Source organism: Colletotrichum aenigma (assembly GCF_013390185.1).
Source record: "Colletotrichum aenigma strain Cg56 chromosome Unknown KSG_Cg56_contig10, whole genome shotgun sequence".
Classification (NCBI taxonomy): Eukaryota; Fungi; Ascomycota; class Sordariomycetes; order Glomerellales; family Glomerellaceae; genus Colletotrichum; species Colletotrichum aenigma.
The window spans coordinates 2484527-2502686 of NW_023500916.1; the positions used below are offsets into that span (position 1 = coordinate 2484527).

The 18160-nt window shown below is 55.4% G+C and overlaps 5 protein-coding genes across 5 annotated transcripts; 2 read left to right on the forward strand and 3 right to left on the reverse strand.

Annotated features, from left to right (window-relative positions):
• Positions 1–469: 469 nt before the first annotated feature.
• CGCA056_v014551 (uncharacterized protein) lies at positions 470–3248 on the forward strand (the record flags this gene model as incomplete). The annotated part of the gene is made up of 2 exons (XM_037329793.1): positions 470–1415; positions 1465–3248. 2 exons carry the CDS (start codon positions 470–472, stop codon positions 3246–3248), a joined length of 2730 nt encoding a protein of 909 aa, XP_037171588.1.
• Positions 3249–6878: 3630 nt separating this feature from the next.
• On the reverse strand, positions 6879–9003 carry CGCA056_v014552 (uncharacterized protein; the record flags this gene model as incomplete). The annotated part of the gene is made up of 3 exons (XM_037329794.1): positions 6879–8086; positions 8180–8641; positions 8730–9003. The coding sequence occupies 3 exons, from the start codon at positions 9001–9003 to the stop codon at positions 6879–6881; spliced, it is 1944 nt and encodes a 647-aa protein (XP_037171589.1).
• Positions 9004–11431: 2428 nt separating this feature from the next.
• Positions 11432–13639, reverse strand: CGCA056_v014553 (Uncharacterized protein; the record flags this gene model as incomplete). Its single annotated transcript, XM_037329795.1, has 3 exons — positions 11432–11600; positions 11655–12519; positions 12568–13639. 3 exons carry the CDS (start codon positions 13637–13639, stop codon positions 11432–11434), a joined length of 2106 nt encoding a protein of 701 aa, XP_037171590.1.
• Positions 13640–16268: 2629 nt separating this feature from the next.
• On the forward strand, positions 16269–16519 carry CGCA056_v014554 (uncharacterized protein; the record flags this gene model as incomplete). Its single annotated transcript, XM_037329796.1, has 2 exons — positions 16269–16315; positions 16363–16519. 2 exons carry the CDS (start codon positions 16269–16271, stop codon positions 16517–16519), a joined length of 204 nt encoding a protein of 67 aa, XP_037171584.1.
• Positions 16520–16568: 49 nt separating this feature from the next.
• CGCA056_v014555 (37S ribosomal protein S7) lies at positions 16569–17774 on the reverse strand (the record flags this gene model as incomplete). Its single annotated transcript, XM_037329797.1, has 3 exons — positions 16569–17021; positions 17078–17476; positions 17541–17774. 3 exons carry the CDS (start codon positions 17772–17774, stop codon positions 16569–16571), a joined length of 1086 nt encoding a protein of 361 aa, XP_037171585.1.
• Positions 17775–18160: the final 386 nt, after the last annotated feature.

The following is an 18160-nucleotide window of genomic DNA, read 5'->3' on the forward strand; positions in this document are numbered from 1 at the left end:
GACACAGTCTTATCACACAAAAGCACTTATCAACACAATTGAGCTAAGAAAACTCAAATTGCTGTTCTCAGCGCATCCGCGTTTTCAAACGTCACCTCGTGGTGCACGCGTTCCCGCCCCTGTCTTGCTTGTCAATTTACCACGCCCTATCTCTACCGCGCCTGTTATCTTGCATTCAGCTACCACCATCACCCTGTCACCCAACCAAGATTCCAGGGCGGCGTCGAGATAGACGGATACACCGAACCGGCCCGGGGTCTGTGATCGACTCGCTTTGACGTCTCACACCGCCAGAATCCCAGAATCGTGTACTAATTACAGTCGTTCGTATTCTCTAGGTTCTCAAGGTCGTGTCTAGGGCAAAGTACCTCTGCTATATCCCCACCGTACCAGCTTCGAATATCAGAAAGCCAGCAACCGCTCTGTCTCGTATTCAGCCACCCAATCTACCTTTTTACACATAGACATCATGTCTGCCGCTTCAGTACAACAACCTATCATCCCTCCCCGACCCTCTAGGAGTACGGAAAAGGAGGAAAACACGAACACTTCCTCCCTGCCCAAGATTCCTCCTCGTCCCATCAAGCGTTTCGATCGCTCCATCTCCCCGAACCCCGATCGCTTTGCGCCTTCGCCTTTGAACGAGAGCCCGTTCTCTAAGAGCCCCAAGGCCACTCGCTCCTCCCCGAGCAATGGGTTCCTTTCCTCAGAACCTGTCCACCGCCCGGCCAGCGTTTCTATGCCGTCTGTTGGCGAGGAGGGCAACGAATACGATGTCGTCAACGAGGGCCTTGCCAAGGCACCTGCCTCTCCAGAACACACCCGCTTTGCTGCCGAGGACCTGAAGCTTCACGCCCCGAAGCCTACCATGTCGGCCCAGAGCGCGAAGCAGCGGGTTCAAGCTGTGACTCGTACGGATTCGGACAAGGCTGCTTCCTTCGGCATCGGCAAGCCTAGCAGTGACGAGACCCGTCCTAGTAGTCTCCGAAAGAAGGCCAGCTCAAGTCAAATGTCCCAGAAGTCGGAAAGTGTCTTCGGCGACGAGGAACATGGTATTCCCGAAATTGGCCAGCGTGTGCCCATGAACCCCCACCTTGGTGATGTTCAGGCTCCGTCTCCCGCGCCGGGCTCTGCTGCTGCACCCGAGTCTTTGAGGTCCGGAACCCCTCGTCACCACTCTCGCAAGCACAGCTCGCGTGGCGTCAACGAGCTGCCGCCGGGCAGCTACGGCCTTCATGGACACAGCTCTGCGCTCCCTACCGACAAGTTCGAGAAGGCCTGGTACGACAAGCACCCTGATACCCTGAAGAAGGACTGCTCGACAAAACTCCACGACCGCCAGAATGACTTTGCCATGAGCAGCTCAGATCTCAACAAGATCGTTCATGACACGCACAGCCGTGGGTCTGGAATGGGTGAGCACTGCCAATTGAACGTCCGATAGGCACATACTAACAAATGCAGGCACTCACGCAGAATATGCTGGCACTCCCAGCGAGGAGGTCGGCTACCATGCGTCTGAGGAGTATACCTCTCGCATGTCCTCGCCCCGCCCCGCCTCGAGGTCTCCAGAGCTCCAGCGCATCAAGTCCCCGTTGAGCCCTCTTAAGGACTCCCACCCCGATATTGCCGTTTCCTCCGCGGACAACGCTGATGACAGCACTGTCCACGTTGACGAATCTCACAACCGCCGTAAGAGTTTCATTTCCCAAGACCCTGACCAGGAGAGCAAGTACAACGCCCCAATCCTGGCAGACGATGAACGGGAGAAGGATGTCTACCACCCGTACGACCTGCAGCCAGCGGTTGAGCCCCCACCAGAGCGCTCCGGCAGCGCCTTCGAGATGGAAAAGGCGACGAGCCGGCCCACCAGCCGCCCCACTAGCATCTACAACAACCAGTCACAGACGGAGCTGGCTTCCACTCCCCTGGAAGACGTTGAAGAGTATGAGCCGCTGTTCCCCGACGAGGAAGCTAAGAAAGCGGAGGCAGAGGCCAACTCATGGAAGCCCCGCCACAAGTTCCCCAGCAAGGATGTTTGGGAAGACGCACCCGACAGCGTGAACTACACCGCCGAAGTGTCAACGCCTGAGCCAGCAGAGGCTGAACGTCCCTCCTCTCGACGAAGGTCTGAACCTCGCACCGAAACCCCCGCACACGCTTTTGCAAGGAAACAGGAAGAGCTTGCCGAACAGGAAGCTCGAGGTCTGGATACCAGAGACAAGAAACCAGTTCCTCTGCCTCTACAGCAAACCAAGGAGCAAGACGCTCGCCCAGCCATGGCCAACCGATTTCCCAGCCGTGACGTCTGGGAAGATACTCCTGAAAGTTTGATGCACGAGGCAGTCGTCGACACCCCCGAGCCCGCTGAGGATGCCCCTACCGAAAAGCCTCAGATCCTATCTCGTCCCCAGAAGAAGGGCTCAGAGTCCAGCGCCACTTCAGAACGACCGGCTATTCCGGAGCGACCCAAGTCGAAACAAACCCCGCCGATTTCTGAAAAGCCCAAGCCTACAATCCCGGCTCGCCCTACCAAAACCCTACCGTCCGGCACCGACTCCAAGGAGCAAGATGCGGCTCCTAAGCAGAAGCCTGCTGTCCCCGCTAGACCCGTCGGCGGCAAGATTGCAGCTCTCCAGTCTACCTTCATGTCCGACCTCAACAAGCGTCTTCAGCTTGGCCCTCAGGCCCCTAAGAAGGAGGAGCCGCCCGCGGCAGATATGGTTGAAGAGAAGGAGAAGGCGCCCCTCTCCGATGCTAGGAAAGGTCGTGCTCGTGGCCCTCAACGCAGAGCTCCCGCCAAGGCCGCAACGCCTGTCGCGGAGGCCAAATCTTCGGGGCCTACTCTGTCGTTCTCCCCTCTGAGGATATGCTGGAGCATCGGTGACAGCGGTGTGCTCGAGGTTGATAATGACGCCAAGCCGGAGGATGCGAAGGCGACAGCAGAGGCTGAAGTTGCTCCCTCAGAACCTAAGGAGGCCGAAGCAGTTGCGACTGAAAACACCAAGATTGAGGAAGTTACAGCCAAGGAGGAAACGCCATCGCAGAAACCCATCGAGGAAGAGAAGGCTGAAGCCAAGGAAGAGACTCCGGCCGAGGAGAAGATCGAGGCCGAGGCGCCGAAAGAGGAGGTGAAGACCCTGGCCGCCAACATGGCTGGTGAGCCGGTGGTCGAAGCCACCATTGAAGAGAAGAAAGACGAAGTTGAGCCTGTCGCTGTTAAGCAGACGGGTGGTGAAGAAGCATAGATGTCGTATAGATCACGACACGAGTGAGTATACAAGCGGCATCGAGCGGAGAAAAGCACTAGACAGGCCGTCTGTTCAGTACATGGTTTTCGCTTTGGTTGATGGTTTTCGGGTCATTCAACTAGTTTTTACGTTCCCTAACATTGCCGTACGGCTCTGCAGCGATTCTGTTGAATAGGTAGCAATCTGATAATGCGTTCTGTTGTCTCTTTCCCGAGGAAGGACAGCGTCTCGCCTCTGCGCGTCGGCTTGTGGATGTCATCAACAGCCTGTTGCGTGATGTTGATGCTGCTCAAGGTAATAAGGACTGCTAACTCCAGCTTCTTTGCTATACCCAACCCCGCTAGCTTGCAATGTTGAAAACTGCCGCCGGTGGGCTTGTGTTGTCTATGGCAGCAGAAAGTGTGACTTGCTGCTGCATGTTGACCACGTAGTCGACTGTCACTCGCCGCCAACATGATGAGGCCAGCAAATGACCGGGGGCGCCTAATGTGTGCCACGTATGGCCTGGTTCGTTTGCTGGTGGTCAAGACTTTGCCATATGACAGGCGCCAAGGTGATGAACTTCAGCATTGTGGAGGAGCGGGGGTAGATATCTGTTTGTAGACCTAGTCATAGTGTATAATCAATATCCTTCCCGTCAATACTCAAGTCCGCGAATCTTCAGCTGTGAATTGGCCCAGAGAGGCCTGATAGGTAGAACCGATGGCCAAGACAAGACGGGTCCTATTCGCCAGTTTCCCATCCCCACACCCAAATCAGGAAGTCGGAGGGTTCACGATGCTAACCTGGGTACCCGGAGTCGTGGCCAGCCGCACAAAAAGACCAGCAGCCATTCCCATCTTTAGATGAGAGCAAAGAATGAGAAAGGAAGTAAAGAAGTGTTTCTCTTCACATCACTAATCGAAAAGGTGACGTTACGATGTTCTTGGATTCCTAACTATTAGCACTGCGCACACCTCACATCCGCGATCTCCGTCCGTCTCATATTCACAAAGCTGTTTGTGGAATAATATGCAGATGACACCAGCAAGTGGTTTTCAGACTCGAAGATAACGGCACCAAGAAGTGTTTTACCTCACGGGGCAGAAATTGGGTTCCAAGCAGCGCGCGATGTGGGAACGAGCAAAATCGCAGTCGGCAGCAAAAGCTTGTGCTCATCAGCATTGTCCTGTCCTAGCGTTATATTCATACACAGTACATGTTTGATTCCCTGCATAATGATGTCCTCCGCAGGGAGCTGGTAATAACAACAGATTTACACAATAATATCCGTACCGAAGAAATGTCCACTTAACTGATCCCTATCTCCTGCGAACATTCGCGACGCTTCTTCATAGTAAAATAACTTAGCTTTCCAAGGGCATCGATCTCTGTAATTACCGACGCATGTCTGTACATACTACAGCCAAGCGTTTTATGCCGTCGTTGAGCGACAATCTGCTGCCCCTCTCTTTCGTCGTCGTCTATTAAGAATTCCACTCGAAACAACCAGAGCAGGTGGCGACGTTAGATGCCTCCCAGATCGCACGTCTCCAGCTGTGGGACCTCAAACGCTCAAGCTCAGAAGAAAACATCCGTCGCGTAGATTAGGGCGCAAAGTATTCCAGACTGCCGCCATTGGTTTTCGTCTTGCTTTTGGGACGGTCATTCGTGTCCTCACATACGAAGAAAATAAATAGTCAAATTCGGAGTAATTGGCCAAACGGTGACATAAAAACAGTAGCCACAGTCCTTGATATGTCTTATTTCCTTTCGCAATTCAAGATGTCCGTCGAAGTGGTCAATCAAGTAATTTCCCTTCAAAGAAATGAGAGCGCTTGGAAGAAACAATCAAACAGATCCGATCTTGGTAAACAATTCAGCTGCCAGAGACATTGCGTTCCTCTTGAATCAGTGCCTTTGGTCCGTCATTTTCCCTCGAGTATTAACCACAATACAACACCAGGGTATCATAGTCGCTATAAGACCTTTGCAGAGCTCTTAAAATAAGTCTGCGAGAAGCAACGGCAGGCCTCAAAGCCGTTAAACGAACGCATCTATTGTGGCATCCCATCTGATTCTGCACTAGAAGATGAAGCACGGAAGTCGCTTTTATGTACACCCCACACCCATTTCAATGAGGTATGCCATCACTACAAACCAAAACGTAGGAACTCTGGTGGCATATCAAGAGGCTTCGTAGCCACTCATCAATTGTCGTTTGGGTGTCTTTCTTCCTGACTTACATAAGTACTAGGTCATACTGCTTCTCGTTCCCAAGCTCAATAATGATGGTGCGCTCACAAGCTTTCCAGTCTGTTGTGTTCTTTTGCGAGATACTCAGCGACACCTCAAGCCAGCATATTGTCCTAATGATGATCAACTTGAACTTATATCGTAGACTCCAGTCCTACATCTTGCATCCCCTGCTCTCTCCTCCAGATCACGCCTTTCTGCTTATTTGTTCGTATAAGCAAGCTACACAATTAGGACGAAGACACATATTAGAATCGTTCTCACGTATAGCCAGCAATTGGCCGACGGGATCCCAGAGCTAGTCGTCTTTGACATGTCATGCGTAGCGATACAACGTCGAACATGCCCACCAATCATTCGCGCTTTTTGTATTTGACAAGGAAACAAGCCCTATTTATCCTCACGCTCAAAGACTACAAACGTCGCCCTGAGAAGTCACCCAAATGAAAGCAGCGCCAGCACGAGTAAATGCCTGGCAATCCCATAAGTAGACATGCTCCTATCTCTTAACAACACACCAGCCGAATGGTCCAATCTTCCTTGGTCTCTACCTTAAAAACTGCTCGAGCAAGCAATAAAAGTAATCTGGATCGACTCTCGGCACAGGGACAACAATTTCACACTGTGGCTACAGTGTGTGCAAATCAAGACGTTTTCCTTCATTTTCCAGCTCTGCTTGATGATACATACACTCTGAATACGCCCAGGAGCTGATAGTCTCGCTTCGTTACATATTAGTCAGGATACCCCATTTGTCCTGCTCTGCTTCTCATGGCCTCTTGTCTGGTCAAGTCCTCGATTCGGGACGATGATTCTCCTTGCTCGTCTTATGCCTACATCCCTCACCACGATACTTATACACCATCCACAGACCCCACAGGATGACCGACAAAAGTGATTTACAACATAGTCAATTGAGCAAAGCCACGTACAGGCCTGAACTCATACCAGAAAAGTATGTACAAAGCACCGGTATCCTATCCCTATCCATCCAATTCCATCCCAAAAACTCCTTCCAAGTGTTCCACGCCCCGAATTTCCCGTTCCCCTTATCTCTCATTCCCGAGGGACACGAGAGAGAGAGAAATGCAGGCATTCTTCCGCCGTTTGCGCGCGCTGTTGACATCCTGTCAAAGCTGTAAGCTCCATCCCCTTCCGAGAGAGCGAGCCAAGATAAACCTACCTGTACATGTGTCCCCCTCCAATGTCCATTTCAACTCCGTTACCAATGCAGAGGCGCAAGCCTCCGTACAATCGCTAGTAGTAATCTATCCAGTCCGGGCGCCGAGGGGGGGTTTTCCGTTTGTCCTAGTCTACGCCAGATGCTTTGTTGATGCAGATAAACAACCCAAATGAGGAGAGAGTGCTTGCGAGGGAACCCTTCCCCTTTCCTTACGCCGTCCGGTCATATTTACGCTCGTCAATCGCCCTGCGGTTGTTTCCTATGCTGCCGTACAACATCTCCATCAACTTGCCCTTCTGCCTCGTCCTCACGCCCTCGAGGTAGCCGCCGACGTCCTCCAGCCCCCTGATCTGGTCTTCCAGAGTCAAGGTGCTGGAGTTGACGGACCGGACGAGCGGGCTGACGAGTTTCCTTCTCAGGTTCTCGAGGTTGGCCTTGAGCGCCATGAGCTTGCCGTTGTGTTCGACTAGGATGCTCTTGTTTCGAACGGTCTTCTCCCTGACATTCTGCAGCAGAAGCCTGTTGCGCTCGTACTTGGCGACCTCCGCCGAATTCGGCCCCAAGATGCGCGTCCAGAGGGACGAGAGCAGGTCGGCGTGCTGGTCATCCTGGGCCGAAGCCTCGCGGACGACTGTCCTTGCGAGATTGAGGAACTGGTGATCAATGGCTTCGAATAGGGCGAATAGAGCCAGAGAATGTTGCAGCTCGGAGTTGATAGCATCCTCAAGGACGGTAAGGAACTCATTGAACGTGCGCTGGAGCGTCAGCTTTGTGCGCTGCGGGTTGGACATGCCAAAGATGTATGTGGATAACGACCCCAATCGGGTCGGGATACCGCCAGGATCTTCGAGGACGCCGGTTTGTGATAGTATGTTATGTATGTTATCAAAGGCAGCGGTGAAGGGTGATGACGGAAGATGTTGGACGTGGGACAGCTCTCTACGTGCCCAGTCCATGACGATAAGAATACCGTCAATGTCGCCGTCGACGTTGGCAAAGAACTTTGTGAGCTCAATAGCTAGGGTCTTCAGGCTGTCGCTGAGGTCGTCAAGCTCCTTGACGATAATGGGCGCAGAGGTCATGTTGCTTGACCTCACGCTCTCGCCGAGATCCCAGACCGCAACGCCGGTAGCTTGCAAATCGCCGACCTGTGATGCGCCATTTTCTGAAAAGTAGATGAGTGGTTCGAATGAGCGCGCGATGCCGGCGACCTTCACAAGATCTGGCACAGGCAGTTGTGCCGCGGGCTGGAAGAGGTTGCGCATAGCGCTGATGGCAAGCACCGCGACAATAGTTGAGAGGATCGTGGATGACCACGAATGAGTCAAGAATTGCCATTTGGAGCGGAAGAACTGGACGAATGCCTCAATGGGTTCTGTGCGCTGCTGGACTTCCGCGCGCAATGCGAATCGGATATCTGTGCAGTGTCAGTCGCATTGCCTTTACTCGTCTCACTCACGACATGATGGGGTCCTACAATTCTCTTGATTCAAGGTACCTTCTGACGGACTTGTCTCCTTCCATTGGAGCTCATTCAGCTTGATCGTTCTATCGTCGATTCTGGGCTCAGGACTGGGCGAACGACCTTTGTCGGGGCTCATGCTACCCGTCGGCAGCCTCGTACGCATTGCGCGGCGCAGGACATCCTCATCCTCGTCTTCGGTATCAAGCTCCGGGCTGGACTCCCTGGACCTGTGGCCGAACAAACGTCTGTCGGGTGGGGGGAATGCTCCGAGGATGTCTTCACTCCGCCTCCAGAAGCCGCTGTCGCGGCTTCCGTTCCCGAGGCGGCGCCAGGCCGGAGGACTGTAGCCACCGGCGGAGACTGAGTTTTCTGGGTCCGGGCCCAGGTCGCTCTCTGCGTCCAGGTCGGACCTGAACCCCGAGTGGTGCGACGGGTAGCCGAACAAGGGCATTTTGGTCTGTTGGTTCGGGGGCGGGGTCGTCGGCTCGAAATCGCCCAAAGAGGCGTCTAAAGGATCCAGATGTTCGAAGCTCGGGGGCGGTGTCGGCATATGCGCCATCATGTTGGCGGCGTGGGCTGCGGCGGACGAGGGCACCGGATGCTACGGCGGGTGGTGCGGGAAGTGCCTTGTAAGTGCGAGGAGGCGGGAGCTCCTCGAAGCGATGGTGGTCTGCGATTGTAGTCTTGGTCGCGCGACTTGTGCGCTTGAAGTAGCTAAAGTTTGGGAGGAGAGTTGGCTTCCAGGAGATCTGGACGAGGTAGATGTAGATGAAGACGAAGGACAAGGTTAGGGTGGCGACGTATGTGCTTGGAGCGATGGTGATGCTCAGCAGGGAAACGTTGTTGTTGACGGTGACCAGCGACGGCATGGAAAGCATATCAGCTGGTCAAGAGAAGTTGCGCAAAGGCTCACTCTCTCTTGTTGCGGTCGCAGTTGGGATTGCGGCAGGTGAAGGTAGATGATGGCGTTTGGTCGGTGAAAAGGTACTTTGGCTCACACGAATGCGCCGGCGGTCGGGCAGGATGTAGATGGACGGTGTGGTGAGTGGGTAAGGTGACAGTCGGGGTCTTCGGGTCAAGGTATGTGTATGTATCAGGCAGACCAGTCGGTGTCAACGAGTGCGCGCAAGGTTGTTTGTAAGAGTAAGAGAGTATGCGCATAGGTAACAGAACAGAGTAAGAGTAGATTGATGCGTTGATCTAAGGTAGAAGGAACCCAGCGGCCGGATATCACACAAGGTGGACGTAGACGTAGACGTAGACGTAGACGTCGCCCAAGACGGGGAGAGAGGGACGAGGTGAGTGACCTGAGAGGGCCGCAGGAAGCATAGAAAAGCGGGAAGAGTGCAGCAAGAAGCGGCATCCAATGCTTCTTGTTGGAGGAGGGAGGGGGGGAGGGGAGAATTACTGCAAGGACGTCTTCTTATTCACCACCCACTGGCAGTCAAGTCACCCACTGCATCTTGCGTTTGCGCATCCACGGCACCCCATCCACATCCTCACCCACCCGTACCACCCTGCGGCGAGTTGAATTCGAGAGGTTGGGGACCTCCCGGATCCACTTGCCAGGTTTGAGCCTGCTGCCCAATCAGCGGCCGAGTCCGTCAAGGGAGCGGCCGAATCCCAGGCCCTGGATTGGGTGGAGTGGGGCACCTGGAACGCTGGACCTGGACGTCAGAGCAAGTGCCCTGCCCTGCCTGCCCTGCCTGTCCTGTCTGCCGCATTGTTCATCGTTCCTTCCCTCCCCCGCCGTCGTTTCGTCCCTGCGCTGAGCAGCGGTTCCTTAGACACAGCCCAAGTCCAGGCAAGTCCAGGTACAGACAGGCACGCACAGCTCCCGTCCCGGGTCCAGCTCAAAGGGGACACCATGAATGTCATTGTCGGACAGAAGACGGGGAACCTGTTACTACCTACTGGGCGAAAACAACCACCCCAACTTCTTTATCCGGTCGCCTTTCTTGATCGTCTATTCCCAGAGCGCTAATCTCTCTTAATTTTTCTCTCTCTTTTTTGACTTCCCACCCTCCTCCCTCTGTATTCACACAAATCCCTATCTCTCCCGCGTCGCGTCTACCTTACCACACAAACAGGCGTGCATGCCCCCTCGGGCGTTTAAGTGGTTGCATTACTAGTCACGGGATTGATGGGCAGACTAGGAGGGAAGGCGGGGTCCCGTCCAAAACGTAAACAAACAACACACTTGCGCGAATCGCATCTCATGTCGGGTCCATCCGATTCGCCCTCAACGCCAACCAGACACGAAACCTGAGGCCCTTTCCTTTTGCACTTTCAAAACATACAGTTGCTTCTGGAAAAGGCATCGCCCTTCCTCTCTCTATCTCTCTCTCCCACGTTGTCTTGCTTGCATTGCCCAGGGTCTTTCACTACCTGCCCCTCCTCCCTGCTTGCGATTGCGCCAGACGTGGGCCCAGCAAGAACCGCTCTGAGTTGGCCCCAATCAGCCAGACTCACTATCTTATCACCCCGCACCTGGCCGCTCCACTCACCGAACCCGTCGCCGAATCAACCACTCCCGCGTGAGAACCCCTGCGGATGCTCCATCTTTCCTCCCTCACGAGGTGACTCGATCATGAATGACTGTGACATGCCTCCAGTCCGTTCTTGACTTTATACGGAGCGGAGCACCTGCTCAAGGGTCGGCATAATCGCTCGCACTTTGCCTTATGCAAGCCATTCGCCTGCACAAGCACGTCAGTCGCTACTTGAGTAAGGTAGGTAGGTATCCGTAGTCATTGCTCTCTTGGGCCTAATCTAGCTCCCTTCCACAGAGAGTGGCCCTCTTCCTGCGCAGTTCTCTCTCCCTCTCACAACTAACTCCTAGGTAGCCCTTCAATTGAGACTCGCTGAATTGAGTGGACAAAAAGCTCACTCAATTTGGGGCTGCCGACTGGTCAGATTGGTTCCCGTATTGCCACTGACTCTAACGGATTCGAGTCATGAAGCAACCATGGCCATCGATTACTTCCAAAGCTATCAAGCTGTGAGAGTAGAAAAGGTATCTGAATTTTCTGGTATGCCGCTTTTTGGACAAAACTATGGAACCCCTTAGGAAAAATAGAGACGTCGCGCGTGGCTCATGTCTAGTCTAACCCACGCTCTCCGCTAAACCTCAAACCCGACTCGAACTCTACGGCGTCTCCAAGTCATAGCCGAATGAAGGAAAATCTCCTTCTATCCCTCTGTCTCCCATCATGTGTTCGTGCTGTGCCTCCGGCCCTGATATGTCGCCATGCGGGAAAGCAATGTTGAAAGCCTGCGCCGTGGCTCCGACGGCTTCTAGTCAACCTTTGCGTTGGCTAGGCTCTTAGCTCCCGGTGTGTGGATCATGTTAACTTGCTTCATAGGCCTCTTATACTTGCTCTGCTTCCGCAATCGTTTGCGAGCCACCATGACGGGCACAGAGCTCTTGGTAACCAAGTAGTTGGAGAATGATCCCAGAATGACACTGTTCAACCCGTTAGCGTAACTCTTTGTTTCCCGCCGCATGTGGATAACTTACCCCTTCAATGCGCTGCGGCCACGGCTGCCAAGAATCACCAAAGTAGGGTTTACCAGATCAATGATCTCAGTGATCAGGTGCTTCGGGTTCTTGCAGTGGAGGACCTCGACTATGACCCGCACCTGCAACCGCGTCTTTCGGAGAAGCTTGGTGACCCGTTCTGTAATATCGTTGATTGCCCTAAGCCGCTCCTCTTCGGCCCTATCGCGCTCACGGCTTGATGGAGCAGGCGACGGGGTTCCGTTCTCACTACTCAACGCAGACGCTCTGGCTAGATGTGGGAACGACGGAGCCGATGAAGTCGGAGGCGGCGTCCTCGAGTTGGAGACGGCGTTGATGGCGGCCGCCTGCTCTCTGTGTGCCTTGGGATCGTCTGGTACCATAACATCCTCCGCGGAGTAGATTCCCGTCTCCTCATCCACGCAGTACATGCAGATGAGGGTGTCGCCATCTCTCAGAACCGTGCCAATTGCCCATTCCAGGGCATGGGTCGATTCGTCGCTGAGGTCGGTGGCCACCAAGTACTTTCTCAACCTGTGGTGCTCTTCCTCAGCCTGCTTTTGGATCGTCTCCCATTCTCCACGGTAGAAAGTTAGGAGCGTCCGAGAAAATTCACTCTGGTTCCGCACGTCTTGGTATCGGAAGGCTAGTCTTTGCGCTCTCTTGATATCCGTAAGCGCCTCCTCATCGTCAGAGTTGACTGCCGAAGCGGGGCCTGAGCCTGGACCTTGATCAAATGCCGTAGTAGGATGTACGCCTGGCTTTGATGGCTTGGTCTTCTCGCCTATAGGTGTTGTAAGGGTGATTTGCGGGTCGTCCAACAGGGACTTGTACTGGTACTGTGGCTGCGAACTGACGTCGATGCCTACAACTAGTCAGCATCATAGAGGCATTCACGGAGAAAACCACTTACGCTCTTCTTCGGCCGCGGCCAGCAGGCTCAATGTCTTGCGATCGCCCTTGTCGCCTGCGGGAGACTTGCCACTGTGGTCTGCAGCACGAGGTGCCATCTTACGTCCTCTCTGCTCTTCATCCGAATAACTGCCCTCATCATCGCTGCTCTCCTCCAATGGCTCGCCGTCAGGGCTGAGGTAGTCTTTGACCATTCGTCCTCCATTGCGCTCAATGGCGCTCGAGTGCTTGCGCGCCGCCAGCTCTCCCAGGTCGCCTCCCTTGAACGCTAGGTTGGCATCGGACAGCTTACGGTAGGCGGTGGTGATGTCGACTACCCGGCCGTCGTCAAGAACAGCGGTTCCGGGAATCTGCTGGAATCGACCACTGACGTTGGGAGAAGGAGATCGCATGCCAAATCGGCCGTGGGGAGACTTGGACTTGCTGTTGTGACCTCTACTCGAGCTCCTGGCGTTCCTGGGAACGGGATTCGACGCAATAGAGCTGTGACGGGCTCTGTCGCCGGGAAGAACGATGCCGGGTATTTCGTTGCCACGCATGACATCGGCCATAGCAGACGGCTTCTTTACAGTCTGGGTGGTACGCTTGGGCATAGCTTGTCCGAGGTTGTTCGTAGCAATATCGGAGAACTGGTAGTCCATGGTAGGATTCAGCCTGTTGACGGGCGCCCGCGGCCCAAAGCTGGGTTTGGGCCCTGCAGAGTCGGAAAAGGTCCTAGGATGAGGTGCGCGAGATTCTACGGGGGAACTAGGGCCAGCGCTAGCAGCCTGTTTCGGCGCAGATGTGTCGATGTCGAGCATGCTCCTGACTGGTGCGGGAGGGACATCAATGTCCAGCATACTGCGGACAGGCAAGACAGTCGTCCTGGCCGGGCTTTTCTTGACTCCATCGTCGCCAATATCCAGCATGCTCCTCACGGGAGAACGGGGCGACGTATAGGGCGACGGCGAGCGCGCAGAGACTGGAGAGGTTGCCTTCCAGCTGGGTCGGGCGGCGCTGCCCTCAAGTAGAGCCAGGACATCCCGTCTCTCCTCGTCCAGCATGGCCTCCATGCTCATGGGTTGGCGCGACATCTTGGTTGACGTCTAGGGGTGTATTGCGGTTTCGGCGGTGGTTGCGGATTGGGTGGAGACGAACGGACTCCTTGGTCGTGTCGCCTGGGCGGTAGAAGAGCGTTGATAACTCGTTCGAGTGATGACGTTGTCGGTATCAGGTACTGGTAATCGAATACAGGTGTTTGGTGTTGTCGCAGCGTACGTGGGGAGTGGTAGATCTAACGGGGGATGATCTTGCGATGTTGACGTGGGCGGTGCAAGTTGGACGGCAGAAACAGCATCGTGTAGTGGAAAGGAAGCGAGTCGGCGGAGGCTTTCTAGATCATGGCTTCGGGGGACCAGATCTGAAGAGTGACGAGGTTGCGCTGAGCGGAGGCCTACTTTAGTTTCTGAAGCACGAGTCCGACTTGCCAAGACCAACGGTTGAGGTAAGAAACAGGAAAGTGTAGGAGGCAATCTAGGCGAGTTGGGTGAAGGAGAAAGATGAAGGAAAGCAGGCGCACAACGCAGTTGGTAGCAGTGGTGGTGGACGACTAGACGGGGGAGCAGTCCAATCCGGTGGCAGTAGGCGGTAACCTTAGACCTTAGGTGCAGCACCCACTGGAAGGGAGGGAGGGTGCAGGTGGAGTAAGGTACCAAGGTAGCCAGACCAGTGGGCGCGGGCGCGGGCGCGGACGGGCAGGCAGCGAACGTACCTTTGACACTGTGGAGGGGTAGGTAGGTGCTCGTGCTGGTCCAGCGGCTGCAGCGAACCACAGTGCCTGAATTAAGTGCCCGCCCGGGGCTGGGCCTGGTGCCCGTCTGGTGGTCATTTGGCCGCCGCACCTTCCTCCAAAGCAGTGGACGTCGATGGGGCCATGGCTACCTTATCCCATCTCCAGTTCCAGCCCAGCCCCGTAGTTGGGCCCTTTGAGAGGAGAAGAGTGGAGGGACCCGAGTGGCTCTTTCGCTTCTTCCCCAGAGCTGAAGAAGATCTGCCACTCTTGCTACCTAGCGCCCGATGCCTCTGCCCTGAGAAAGAGATGCGAAGCTGTCGGGCCGCTTCGTCATCTCCGTCTTGGGTGCTGGTGGCACCTGCCCGCTCTGGAAACCCGGTGAGATAATCTCCTCTTGGTCGATGAAAAGACGGGATGACCTGGGCGTTCGCACGACGACGACAAACGCCAGAGAGCTGCATCCCGGGCTACCTCCACGTCTCAAACTCAATCCAAAGATGGGATGCTCCTCACGCGGTTCGCCCCAACTTTGGTCTGCTGACTGACAGGAAAGAAGGCCAACGACGGCACCACGAATATGCAAAAAGTCCAAAGTGTGCATGCTCGCTCGGCCACTCAGCCGCCTCGCAGTTGTCTGTCAAATCGAAACCGCCGTGGAAGCCTCCGCACCGCTGAATACGTACCCGAACTCGTGCGCTCGAAAACAGAAGGGGAAGAAAAAGCAACGCGCAAACAGCTCAGATAGAGGACCACTTACGCTATGTCTCGTACATCGACTGAGGGTGGTGACTGCTTTCGTTCCAGACGCCGTATGATTTTGCGAAAGGACTACTAAGGAAGGAAGATTGAGAGAAAGAGACAGAGACTCTTTAAGAGATTTCCCGGGATACCTACAGAGGCAAACACCCGGGATCAACCCCTCGGTTAACAACAGAAAAACATCCAAGATGCAACGATTCAATCATTCGACACCGCCACACACGTGTAGCTATCTGTGGGAGATCCGCAATCCGCCTCCGACCGCAGGAAACCTAGAGTCGGTGACGGTGACGCATTCCCATTTTACCCACCGCATTCAATTTTTGCCCTTCCTCGTGCTAATATTGTCCCTAGGGGGCGCCTTACACAACCCACGAGATCCCACAACCCTTGCCCGCGGCCCCCGTTCCGCTGGTGTAAGCGTGGGCCCTTCCCAGCAACCTCATTCTCGTCCTCCGTGCTTTACCGGCCACTGGCGGAGAAGGGCATGGGACAACCCGAAAGAGAGAACAAAAAAACAAAGCACACTTTCCATCCCATCCTATCCCATCCTGATGACCATGGCCAGGAGACCACAGTGCGCAGCCAACAGTGCGATGACGACGCCGGCGTGCATTGCCAAGAACACCCGGCGTCTCTTGGCGACGTGCTGTACACCGTGTACGGTTGCTGACAAGCCGGCCCATCGGAACAGAACAGACAGCAAAGAGTGGTGCACACGGCCGCCGGGACTTGGGAAGCGGCGGCGCTTTTGAAGAGGAGGACGAGTCGGCGGCCGCCGTTGTCATTAACGTCAGCGAAACCTAGTGATTCCTGTCTTTTAGGCTTCGGGCGGGAGGCGGCGCAGTGCTGTCGTCACATGAGACTGCTCAGCACCTTTGCGGCCCTGGGTAAGCTAGAGGGTGGTGGCTGAGCCGTTGGAGCTCCTCAACCTGTTGTCGGCGAAGCCAGCCGTGGATTACTACCGGCATTTAGAGTTTGAGAACTGTCGAGTGAACTGCGTATCTAAAAACCGTCCATTTATATTGGTATGAGGCGTCAATACGATATGATTGAGGCTCCAGTCAGCAATTGAGCCTCCCGGTGGGAGCTGAGCGAAACTGCTGGACAACGGAGCTGATCCCGGACTTCTCAAAGTTTATTCTCCATCCTTGTGAGTACATCGAGGCACGATGGCAGCCGCGCCTTTGGTGCGCTCGGCATACCTGGCCCACGACGTGTAAGTCTGGCATCACCGATGAAATTGCCATTGACGATACTGCACAGCCTCATGTCCGCCGTACGAATCGTGGTTCCCTGCGCAGCTCACGACCGGGCTCTGGTCAAGTGGACCTTGCCAGAATCACTGCCGTCGTTTCCCCCCTTTTTGGCATCATGCTCCTTACGAGCCCTGGCATTTGCTTCCTTTTGTCAAATGATATAGTACAATATACAGCTTTGCTACATAGGGTTCCCCGTCTTCCGTCTCGACTCTAATTTCTGCCCTTGGCGCTGACCGGCTTCACATTCAAGTTGGCACGGGTCGCCGTGCCGAGCTTGTGCAGCCCAAGGCGCTTCTCCCACACGGGCGACCGTCCCTCGACGACGGCAATGATCTCCTCTGCCAGCCTGTGCGCGAACTGGGTTCGGCCGGAGCCCTTGGACGGCTTCTTGTTGACGACGTCCAGGATCCAAGCGAATGCCGCACGTCTCCTCTGACGGACCGCGAGCGGCGCGGGAAGTTCGAGGGGACGACCACCACCGGCACCACCCGGGATGCGACGGATCTTGATCAAGGGCGCGACCGAGTCGACGGCTAGGGTGATGTATAGCACGGGGTTCAACGGGAGGTGAGGCGCCGGCGGCGCGCCGGGGAGGAGCGGGAATCGGGGGTTGAGAATCGGGGGAGGGGATTGTCGGAGGAAGTTGAGGACCATGGCCATGTTCTATCGCACCCCCGTTAGCACACCAACCACCAGGAATATTCCTAGGAAGACCTCACTCTTTGTGCCAGAGACTTCTTTCCATCTCTCATCATAAGGTTCGTCAATTGGTCAATCATCGGGTGGTACCGCGACTTGAGATGGCTGTGCGGCGGCAGAGGCAATACCGGCAGCGGGAACTTGTGTCCCACATGCGCCGCAGGCTTAGGCTTGCTGATATCCAGCCGGTTCGTCTCCTCCAAATCCGCGACGATGCCTCCGGAGGCAAGAATCTCGAGTTGACGCTGGGGGTCGCCGTTCGCATTCTGCGGGGGAATAGCGCCCTCCTCGTACAGCGCATCCATCTGGGCCTCCGTCAGGCCACCGGGGATTTCTGTGGGCGCCGCCGCCTTGGCGAGCTCTTCGCGCGCGGCAGCCGCCTCCTCTAGTGACCATTGCTCCTCCGGCTTCTCGTCCGCCTGTTGCTCTCTCCATTAGCTTCTTGTCCCCACGTTTCGTCTCCGAGCTTCGTGTGCACCGTACCTGCTGTCCTGCCGTAGACTGGACATTGGCCGCCGCGGAGGCCGACACCGGGGGAACCTCAGACGCAGAAGCGGCGTCTGGTTTTCTCAATGGCGGGATCTGGCTGGGCTCGTCCGCATATCCTCGTCTCGTGGTGGCCCAGGCGAAGGGTTCCTGCCGAGGGGCGGCGGCCAGCGGTCGGGAGCGCAGCGCGAGCGCCCTGCAAGCGGTTCTGAAGCTCGGCCGCAGAGACATGGTCGGCTCTGGTTTTATCTTCGGGTCGGCCGCGGGCGGGGTGGGTTTGACGGTCGTCAATCGTCGGTCGTCTCGTTGAGTATATCTCACAGCCAAGCCTGTGTTCACAAAAATTATTGAACCGCACGGGTCTTGCCGCTCCACTCACGGCTTGCGCTTGGTTGATGTCGTTGCACGGTCCACGTCTAGTTTCCTAGGGCGGAAGCTGGATGTCGGGGATAAGTAATTCCGCCGACCGTCTTAAGAGTGGAGTCCCGTCCAGACGAGTGGCCAGGCCCGCCGTTCCCGTCTTTTCAAGCTTGGGCCACCGTGCCCTGCAACCCCGTCAGCCCCCGGTCAAATCGGGGCAGGGCCGTGCCGTCACCGGCATCCTCCACCTCGGCCAT